General features: G+C 41.3%; 2 protein-coding genes across 2 annotated transcripts; both read right to left on the bottom strand.

The window, feature by feature from the left end:
* Window positions 1-172: 172 nt before the first annotated feature.
* LOC117953780 (zinc finger protein 665-like) lies at window positions 173-6,121 on the bottom strand. Its single transcript, XM_034887099.1, has 7 exons — window positions 5,816-6,121; window positions 4,734-4,936; window positions 4,531-4,623; window positions 3,601-3,696; window positions 3,328-3,438; window positions 3,100-3,229; window positions 173-2,990 (listed from the first exon to the last, which is right to left on the bottom strand). The coding sequence occupies exons 1-7, from the start codon at window positions 5,826-5,828 to the stop codon at window positions 1,114-1,116; spliced, it is 2,523 nt and encodes an 840-aa protein (XP_034742990.1). The 5' UTR covers window positions 5,829-6,121; the 3' UTR covers window positions 173-1,113.
* A 531-nt stretch (window positions 6,122-6,652) lies between these two features.
* LOC117953782 (zinc finger protein ZFMSA12A-like) lies at window positions 6,653-10,433 on the bottom strand. Its single transcript, XM_034887100.1, has 7 exons — window positions 10,268-10,433; window positions 9,515-9,717; window positions 9,115-9,207; window positions 8,938-9,030; window positions 8,700-8,810; window positions 8,458-8,590; window positions 6,653-8,145 (listed from the first exon to the last, which is right to left on the bottom strand). Exons 1-7 carry the CDS (start codon window positions 10,269-10,271, stop codon window positions 6,776-6,778), a joined length of 2,007 nt encoding a protein of 668 aa, XP_034742991.1. The 5' UTR covers window positions 10,272-10,433; the 3' UTR covers window positions 6,653-6,775.
* Between the last annotated feature and the right edge of the window lie 193 nt (window positions 10,434-10,626).

The raw sequence follows: 10,626 nt of genomic DNA, 5'->3' as shown, positions 1-10,626 counted from the left end.
TCACAAATGACCACCAATACATGGAAATGCATGAATGGCAAGGGGGAATTAGTTCTAGGTCACCTACTGCCATCTAGTGAAACCTTTTGTTATAATAAAGTCTAACTTCTAATACTGTACACACTTTTTCTAAGAACTCAAATGTTTTTAAATAAATTAAATCAACATGCACAAGGTATAACCAACGTAATTTAATTTGTAATTCACAAACTTTGCAAACCATAGTGAGGGATATAAAAGGCCTACAGGAATAAAGTTTTGTCATCACTTTAACTTTTGCACTCCCAAAATATTTGTCTTTTGGCATATTTACAGAAAGCCAACATTTTCAATTCTATTAATATTGAGGCCTTTCCAAAAATATAATTTCCCCAACATTACAGCTTCTGAACATACAGTTTCTCAGCCAAATACTATCCAGAATAGCATCCAAACATAGTCATGCATAAGAAACTGATGCAAGAAAAAAAAGCTCAGTGAAAAGGCTTGTGGGGAATGAGGTCAAAGAACGAGCTTGTGCAGATGTTAAAGAAAGGGTTTGGCATTTTGTAAACTTTTACCTCCTTGCAGAATTTGATGAAAAGATTGATATTAATCTCATATCTTTCCGTTCAATATGAAACGAAAGCTATCAAAGCTCAATAATTTGCATGTTATAGCCTTTTTTTGTCTGTACAAAACTAACTGGTTTAATATGTGCCAGGACTTTTCTTTGATAGGCACATTTCCCATTCCTTTTGACAGAGCCAGGCTACCCGTTTCGCCCTCCCTTTAGTCTTTGTGCTAAACTAAGCTAAGCGTCTCCTGGTTCCAGCTTAATAATGAACAGTAAGACTGTATCAATCTTTTCATCTAAGGATCGGCAACAAAGCGATTAAGTACATTTCCCCAAAATGTCAAACTATTCCTTTAAATGTCCTCGACAACTAGCTAATGTGACTACATTTACTCTAAAGTAAAGAGGAAAAGTTTTATCTCAATTTCAACAGCAACTGTACAGCATCATTCTATATTTCTTCATGTATTGCTTGGTTTACTTATTCCCTCGCAACTCCAAACGCAGTGTGTCAGTATATGTGTACAATGTTGTGCTCGTTTTCTTTCAAGACGGACTCAGGTCATGTTTGAGTGGCTTTTCAGGTGCCTCCTCAGGTGATTCAGACAGGTGTAGGTCTTGGGACAGATCTGGCAGTGGTATGGTCTCACCCCTGAGTGGTTCAGCATGTGCTGCTTCAGCACACTGCCATCTGAGAAGGCTTTCCCACACTGGGAGCACACATACGGCCGCTCTCCTGTATGCACGCGCATGTGAACCGTCACCTTGTGTGCCATTGTAAATCCTTTGCCACACACTGTGCACTTGAATGGCCTTTCTCCTGTGTGGGTGAGCCTGTGGGTGCGCATTGCACCCATCTGGGAGAAAGCCTTACCACAATCTGGGCAAACATGCGGCTTCTCGCCGGTGTGAACCCTGGTGTGACTCCTCAGTCCTCCTGCTGTGGAGAAACACTGGGAGCAGTGAGTGCACTGGTAAGGTCGCTCTCCTGTGTGAGTACGCATGTGCTGCTTCAAGTCGTAGCGGTTTCTGAAGCCGCGGCCACAGACGAGACAGCTCTCTGGTCGGTCATCGCTATGGCGCAGCTCATGGTTGGCCAGGCATTTTTCTGACAGGAAGCACTTACCACATTCCTGACACTGATAGGGCTTCTCGTGGTCAACTCTCTGATGGTACTTAAGCTCGCTGATGCCTGGGAAAGTCTCATCACAGTATCTGCACCTGAAGCGATGGTTGGGGCTATAGGGAAGCTGGTGTTCACTCAACTGATGGTTCCTCAGCATGTGGGCCATCTTGAAGGTCTTTCCACAATGAGAACACTCGTATTTTGTCAGCAGCTGGACACACTGATGTCTGACCCGCTCGTGTAGAGACCTGAACTGACACCCACACTTTGTGCAAATGTGGGAAGCATTTTTACACTTTCTCTTCCTGTGCCTGGAGAGGTGAGCTTCTGTACGGAAGGCTTTACCACACTGAGAGCATTTGTAAGGCTTCACTGCAGTGTGGAACCTCTGGTGCTCGAGGAATTCAAAACGATACTTAAAGCTCCTTCCACACAGTGGACAATTATGCGTGACTCGTCCTCGTGGGTAGACAGACTTCACAGATGTTTTTCTGGAGGACATAGATGCTGAGGAAGTCCGATAAGCGGAGCCACTCTTCCTATGTTTACCTCCACTCATTAATTTGACGGTCTCCATGTCACCAACCTCTTCATGTCGTTGTTGATGTTTGGTCAGACACTTGGAGGAGATAAAGCTTTTTCCACACTGCTTACACTGATAAGGTTTGTCATGATCTACCTGCTGATGATACTTTAAGTCACCAATTCCTGGAAAACCTACCCCACAGTGACTGCACTTGAAGAGGCGGCTTTGAACATGAGTTAGCAGGTGTTCTTTTAAGCTGTTAGACTTTTGAAAACTCTTTCCACAGTGCCCACAGTCATAGTTACGGCCCCGTTTTGGGCAGTGATGTCTGAATTTGTCTAGTGAGGTTGGAAAACTGTTCCCGCATTTAATGCACAGATACGCAGCATTTTTGCATTTCCGTAGCCTGTGGCCGGCCAGCAGAGTGGCTGTCCTGAAAGCCCTCCCACACTCAGAGCAGTTGTAAGGCTGTAGCCCACTGTGGACTCTCTGATGTTCGATGAGGACAGAGTGATGCTTGAAGCATTTGTCACATTCGGGACATTTATGCATCCCTGACTGCTGTCTCCTGCGAGGAGATGATGAGATATCAGTCCTTTTTGGCGATTCAGGAAAGTCAGTTGAGGTGGAAGGGTTCGTAGACAGTTCGTCATCGAACATGACAATCTGAGGAACGTCGTTATTTTCGTCGTCACAAGCACTCGGGTGGGACGCGATGGCCACTTCCAGCGATGGAGGAAGAGACAGAGAGGGAATGAGAAGATCATCTGACTGAAACGGAGCTGCAGGGAAAATGTGAGAAGAACAAGTGTTAATAAACAGCCTCCCTCTTCTTTCACTGGTTCATCTGATGACTAGTACATAGCAACAGTGAAAAAGTTGTGCACATACCAACACTACTCTTAGCCAATTTCCCGTGGCACTGTTTGCTTTGGAGAAGAAATCTGAGGTCCTCTCCATTTGAGACACACTGCATGTACTCCTCTAGGACAGAGGGGGCAGCACTGATCCAGGATGCGGTCTATACAGGAGAGGCACACACAAAAAAACTTTCACGTTAAAACGGTCTACTTATTTATTGAAAAGAATGTTCTAATGTTTCAGAAATCCTCTTTGCACCTGTTTGAAATCTGGTATTGGCAGCAGCTCCTCAAGTCTGGTGAAGAATTCACAAACCAGAGTCTCCAGTGCTGTGTCAAAGTCAGGGCCATACTCCACTGGAAACACATTCTGTCAGATGGAAGAAAAATCAACTAAAACCAGACACCTTCAGCAAATTAATGTCCTTTTAATTTCTTACATTTTGTTCTGTTAATATGTTATAAAGAAATAGACTCATATGATTTGTTTTGGCAGATCATGTTATTTGGGGGACCATACACTTGATTTTACCTTGAGGAAGTGTTCTCTACCATCAGTGTCTTCAATGAGGCCTTGCACCAGCTTCATGAAGTTCGCCTCTGGTGCCTCAATTACAGGATCATTGGTCTGGGTTAAATAACCAAACAGCAATGTCAGATGATTAGAGACAAATTAAATGTAAAGAAAATATAAACCAACCAATTAAGGTGAAAATTATTTTTATCGCTGATCTGCTGATTATTTTCTTGTTTAATCATAAGTGTTTTATCAATAAAAAGTCAATGAAACATGCACATAATTTCCCAGAGCCCGGGACGATGTTTACAAATTGTTTGTTTTGGAGCATACCTTCAGAAATCTATCACTTTTTGACATGCTTCCTTTCATTTTTTCCTACATTTTAACCAGAATAAATCAGAAGATAAAGTTGACCCATCTAAAGACGCAGCTATCTTCTTTCAAATTACACTAAACAGCATGGTCTCGTCATTGTAAAGCTGACAAAAAGGGAAACCATAATTTCAGTACTTTTAGTCCAAACTAAAAAAAATATACCAATTATCTTACTTTTTTTCCCCCTAAACCTTAATTTTCAAAATACCAACCTATTTTTAGTGTAAACACTTTTTTCATCTCTTTAAGATGCTATGCTGCCCGCTGAGCAACGGCAGAGATCTGAGTATATGGTGGATAGGTCGGTTTGATGCTATGCTGCCCGCTGAGCAACGGCAGAGATCTGAGTATATGGTGGATAGGTCGGTTTAACACATGAATCCTCAATGTGGACTTTCTGTTTCACCTCAAATATTACTTCCGTTTCCCCATTTGTTTATCATTACATGACTGGAAAATAGAATTAAAATTACATTACATTACACAAAAAAAAAAATCAAAATAGCAGATCTTTTGGTGCTCAATTAACATATTGGTTGACTAAAACCAATCAATAACAACACTCACCTCCTCAAGGCAAGAAGATCGTATTCGGTTGAGGTGACTCTCAACGGCCTTGAGATCTTCAGGGTGTTCGGAGCGCAACAGCTCAAGAGTTGTCTAGGGGAAATTTAATTCATGATTTTAATGTTTCCATGATACCCTTTTGTTGAGTCTCTTATTACGTAGCTCTTATGATATACATGATTGATCCATTTTAAAACACTTACCCTTGCTCTCAGGCCCAGTGAGAGCAGTCTCCCTTCTCTTCTACTCATCAGTTCAGGAACTGCATCTGTTACCATAGACACAAAATCCTCCAGTTTCCCATAGTGCTTTATGTTCCGCTGGCGTACCACTTCCCACATCACTGCTGACATCAGCCGAAGTGGTGGGACCAGGAGTGCCAGTGAGGACAGAGGGACACTGAATTCTTCAAAGAGAAAATAGATAGATACATAAACTCAGAGGTCACTTCTAATGTTAAATCTGTTATGACTATGTAGAATATGCAATATTGGATTTAATGTTGAATGCAAATAATTCACACTACTCTTATTTTGGTACGTAACCTTATAGCTAAGTATCTAGGCACTTATTTTAAGGAGAAAGGGGAAGAGACTTCATTTTTTAATTGCAGACTGGAAATGCATTTCCTATTCAGTACAGCATCTCAGCTAAATTCCGTGCAGCCACAGTATCCATTCCTTGATGCAAAAGCTAGTGTGAAATAACGTTAACTACAGCACTGTATATAAGGTTAGCTCCATCCACTCATTGCATGTGCAACGTTATAAAGTTAGTCCTTAAATGCTCAAATAAACACACGGGGCGCTTTTACACTACCGTTACAGCCCACTCGGCGCGAAATGGCAATGGACATAACGTAATAGTTAGCCATAACATAAATACTTTACGTTCGCTGCAGCTGTGTTAGCATAACGTTAGTCACTTAGCTAATGTCAAATTTAGCTGGATCTTGCCTACGTTGGCTAGCAGTCACAAAGACCCAACAGTCGGTTACGTTTTAAACATAACATAACACAGAACGTATAAAAACGTATTTAAACACGAGACATCGTTTCCATTTTGTGACCAAGGCAAAGCGTTAACCTAGTTACCGTTACCAGACTAGCCACAAGGCCGGAGATGTTGCCTGGTAAAACCGGCTTCATTATTGGTAAAAACAATTCTTGTTCCAGTGATTAGTCGAGGCCTATACAGCCTCGGATAATCATTAGCTTTAGCTTTTTGGCTAGCCGCATAAGCAATATATATACAGTTTGGCCGAGCTTCACAAGCTAATACATACCCGCGTCGTTCATTTTGGAATTCTTTAACAACGAAAGGAAGAAAAATCATTTCAATGGGCTATCTATTATACTTTCGGTTAGCGTGCTAGCTAACCGCATACAGGGCTTCAGGCGCCAACTTCTTCCTGAAACACGTTGTTCATTCTGGGGAGCGTTGGCCCACTCAGTGTCAGTATCTAACAGCGAGGCTTGTTTTGCTTTACGGGGAAGCCCGGATAAGGCGAATCCAATTCACTTTGCTGTCAAAATTAGATGCACCGCCTCTCTGGACTATCAAATAACTAAATCTTTAAAGTAATGTTTAAACTTAATACACTTAGTTTTCTTATATCCCTATTATTTGTAATGTCTCAAAATCATAAAAATGTAAGGTGATGAGGTTTGAATACATATATATTAGTAAAACATATGTTTAAAATTAAGATGTAATGTAAAGGATTATAATTTCTGCTTGGAATAGAATCTAGAAAACCCCTATCAGGATAACAGGAGCTTTATATCTTAGGTTATTACTTTGGGTTGTCTAATTTAATTATGTTATTATTATAATAATAATAATGTGCTTAAAGATCACAAGCATGATATGGATTTGTGCAAGATCACAGTAGGATGTTTCACGAATGTCTGACAAATTCTGCTGTTAGGAGCAAATGCATTGGGCAATTTATTGTTTGTTGTGTGTTTTCTTAGGGACTCTTAACATATGGTTTAGGGCTTCAGAAGACAAAAGTAATACACTTACAGTAGATGTCATTGTAGAAGGTACAATGACAATGATCTGACAATGCAGAATAAGGAATTAGTCAGTAAAAACAAGAACCTTTGCAACAAAGTCCTTACAAGAGAGGGTGAGTGTATTACAAATTGCATGCTGTCAACACAACATCAATACAGGCTAGTTGCATTGCTACAACATCAATTTGATAAAATGACAATGGTAATCAATGGAATTAGACAGTCTAGTTTTTCACTACACTGTGAGTTTTCAGGTGTCTCCTCAGGTGATTGTGGCATGTGTAAGCCTTTGCACACAAATGACAAGCGTAGGGTCGCACCCCCGTATGGTTCATGGTATGTTTTTTCAATTCGCCACCACGTGAAAAACCTTTCCCACATTCAGAACAGATGTAAGGGCGCTCTCCAGTGTGAATACGCATATGAATTGTCAATTTGCTTGCCATGGTGAATGCCTTCTCACATACAGTGCACTTGTAAGGTTTTTCCCCTGTGTGAGTGCGTCTATGTATCTGCAACTCGCCGGCCGAAACAAAACCCTTGCCGCAGTCAGAGCACAGATACGGTTTCTCTCCAGTGTGGGTCCTTATGTGTACGTTCAGGTTTCCTGACGCAGAAAAACGTTTTCCACAGTATGTGCACTGAAATGGCCTCTCGCCTGTGTGACTGCGCATGTGCAGACTTAGGTCATGTTTGTTCTTAAAAGCTTTGCCACAACGCACGCAGATCTGTGTTCTCCGTTGCCTGTGGCGCAGCTCGTGTACTGTCAAACTGGCAGCAGAGCTGAAGAACTTCCCACACTGCATGCATTGATTGGACAGCTCAGGAGGGTGAATCTTCTGGTGGGATTTCAGCTCTCTCATACTGGAGTACACTTTCCCACACTGTCTGCATGGGAAGTTATGGTTCTGGGTGTGAGTCAGCTCATGCTTACTTAGCAAGTGCCTTTTTCTAAAGCTTTTTCCGCAATGACCACAGTCAAACTTCTGGACACTATGACCACACCGGTGTCCTAATTTGTCCTGTATTGATTGAAAGCTATTCCCACATTTGATACAAATATAAGCTGCTTTTGCGCACTGTAATCGCCTGTGAGTTGACATGTCAGAGGTCCTTCTAAAAGCCTTTCCGCATTGAGAGCACTTGAAAGGGTTTTCTCCAGTGTGAAGCCTCTGATGCTCCAGGAGTTTATAGCGGTAAATGAAGCACTTTCCACACTGAGAGCATTTGTGTGCAACTCTCTGCTGTGGAGGGCCAATCTTAGAGCTTGGCAATATAGAACTCTCAGTAGATGTAGAGGGCACCCAACAGGTGTCTGAACCTCCGTCTTCATACTCCTCCACAACATCAGGAATGGAGTATTTCCCTCCTGTCTGTTTGGCATGGGTGGTGTCCAGAATGTCTGTTTCCTCCTCAGATGGCCATCTCACATCCTGTATCGCCATGTCTTCCACGTCCTGAGGAGAAATCCCCTCCAATTCACTTGGGATGTCAAATGTTTGTGTGTGAGATTCTACATCTTTGGTGTTGGACTCTCGCAGTGAAGGAGGGAGAGATAATGATGAGAAGAGCTGCTGCTCTGAGATAGAGGTCACTGTTTAAAACGATAACAAAAGAAAAAAGTGATTACTCCTACAAAAAAAGTCATTACCAAATAATCTGTTGATTTTTCAAATTACTGACAAACAATTTAGTCTACAAATGTCAGCAAATAGCAAACAATGTCAATCACAAGATTTAAAATTGGTTGTTTTTTTCTGATTTGATGAGCTGGAACCAGTAAATGTTTGTCATTTTTGCTTGAGAAATCACTCTAATGAATTGATCACCAGTTCGTTGACAGATGGTTTCAGCACCAAAATGAACATAATAAAACTTGGCTGGTATCCCAGGCAGACTGACTTACAACGGGTATCCATCTTGCCCATTTTACCACGGTGGGCCTTATCTCTGAGAAGTACTCTGAGGTCATTGGCTTTGGATACACACTGCATGTACTCTTCCAGCACAGAGGGTGTATCACTGATCCACACTGCGGTCTTTATTAAACATAAAAAAGTGTTATTTTGATGGACTGGAACCACACAACCAATCTCAGGAAATTATTTGTAAATTGTCAGTTTTTATGGCACAAGTTGTTTTCTCTACCTGTTTAAAGTCTGGTATAAGCAGCAACTCGTCCAGTTTGGTAAATAACTCACAAACCAGTGTCTCCAGAGCGTTATCAAAGTCAGGCCCATACTCCACAGGAAACACATTCTGTGAAGTGAAATATTTAAACCCAAAGCATGAATATAAAAGCTCATGTTAATTCATCATTTGACAAATCAAACAAACTGCTCATTTTCATGTCAAACGTGATAATGAGGCAATAGCAGAGACACACCTTGAGATAGTGCTCTCTCCCTTTTGGGTCCTCCAGGAGTCTTTGAACAAGCCTGACAAAGTTGGCTTCAAGATCTTCATTACCTGAATGAACCTGTAAAGTAAAACACACCTAAAATAGGCAGAACGCTTCTTAAACAGATAACATTTAATGCCCATGATTAAAAACGCCACACACCTGTTTTGAGCTGGATGCCAGGAGGCTATTCAAGCGTGTTTTAACACCTGTGAGGTCCTCTGACTGGTCAGAACTTAAAATCTGTAATGTCATCTGTAAAATACACAAGGTAGGAGTCAGTGACAAATAAGACAACTCAAGAATCCCCCTGTGTAGCTACAAACACCACAGTGAACAACTGCAAACAATGAAATATGTGTGCAATAACAATAGAGTTGATTCTAATCCAAAGAATTGCCATATTACCTAATATAATGCTTGTGAAAAGATGGCAAAAACAGCATTTCCACAATCAGACAAATTTCAGCATAGAATAGGTTTGACGTGAGATCAAATTAGCTGAATATAAAACACATATATATATATATATATTGATGTATAGTTTAACTGGATCCTTTACCCTCGCTCTTAAGCCCAGAGTGAGCAGTGTCATCTGTCTGTTCGTCAAGATGTCAGGGATAGCTTCAGCTACCAAGGACACAAACTCCTCCACATTCCCATAATGCCTGATGTTCCTCAGATGAACCACCTTCCACATCACAGCCGTCATCACCCGCAGAGGTGGAACCAGGAGCCTCAGCGAGGACAGGGGCAGGGGACCCTCTGCCAGGGGGAGGAGGACGGAACAGTAGCATTATTATTCTTGCTTGAGAATCCTGCACTTGAACTATTCAGTCACAGCAGAAACATAAAGCATCTCTAATGTACAGTCTCCCCATTGGTGGCAGAGATATGCACTGAGAGAACAAGTGATAACAACACTGGCTCCTGTCAGAAGACAGCTCATACTATCACACTTACAAAAAACGGCAACAAAGTGGACTGTTCATCTTTTTTGAACACATTTATGCTTTATCAGGCAGCAGCAGTCATATAAACTACTGTTACACAGGGAAAAACAATAGCAAAGACTGCATCAGACAACTCATGACAAATGTTAAAAGCAATGCTAAATAAATATACGGTAGTAACGTTATGACTTTACTGGTATCGCCTCTTCGCGTCACGTCTATCTAAAATACCTCCAGGAATATTACAACGTATTATTTGTTTGGTGAGTAACGTTAGGAAGTAACGTTGGTTGCTATTAGTTTAAGGAGAAAACCTAACCACGTCAAAGACGATATAATTACAGCAAAATACAAAACGTTACCCATTTTATTCACCCGAAGAGCTATAATAGTTGAAATGGCACTGAGGAATATTTCTTAAATGACAAAAAGAAAGTCCTTGCAGAGAAAAAGAGCTTCTTGCAGCTTTCCGCTAAGTGCCACTGACAGTTAAAGAAAGATCAATGCTCATGCTGAAAACTACTTCCTGAATGTCCTTCTTCGTGTTGTGTATTTCGGTAGACATCCTGTTGCTTTACCGCCACCCTCCTGCCGTCTGTTGTTCTTAATAATCACAGACAGTCCATGGCTCTTTTTGGTAAACCGTGACAGATTAGCAATTTAGTTGTTAGATCTTTTTCAGTTAAGTCACTTAACCTGAAACAAACAAGACAGTTATTTA

Source organism: Etheostoma cragini, chromosome 12 (assembly GCF_013103735.1).
Source record: "Etheostoma cragini isolate CJK2018 chromosome 12, CSU_Ecrag_1.0, whole genome shotgun sequence".
NCBI classification, from domain to species: Eukaryota; Metazoa; Chordata; class Actinopteri; order Perciformes; family Percidae; genus Etheostoma; species Etheostoma cragini.
Note: the sequence above shows the minus strand (reverse complement) of the source record. Positions and strands in the feature narration are given on the sequence as shown.

Coding starts and splice junctions, on each gene's coding strand:
- LOC117953780 (XM_034887099.1), bottom strand. Junction 3,439..3,600: donor GTAGAGAACACTTCCTCAAG/GTAAAATCAAGT, acceptor TCCATCTGACAG/AATGTGTTTCCAGTGGAGTA. Junction 3,230..3,327: donor CAATACCAGATTTCAAACAG/GTGCAAAGAGGA, acceptor TCTCCTGTATAG/ACCGCATCCTGGATCAGTGC.
- LOC117953782 (XM_034887100.1), bottom strand. Junction 9,208..9,514: donor CTCTGGGCTTAAGAGCGAGG/GTAAAGGATCCA, acceptor TGTATTTTACAG/ATGACATTACAGATTTTAAG. Junction 9,031..9,114: donor TGGCATCCAGCTCAAAACAG/GTGTGTGGCGTT, acceptor TTTACTTTACAG/GTTCATTCAGGTAATGAAGA.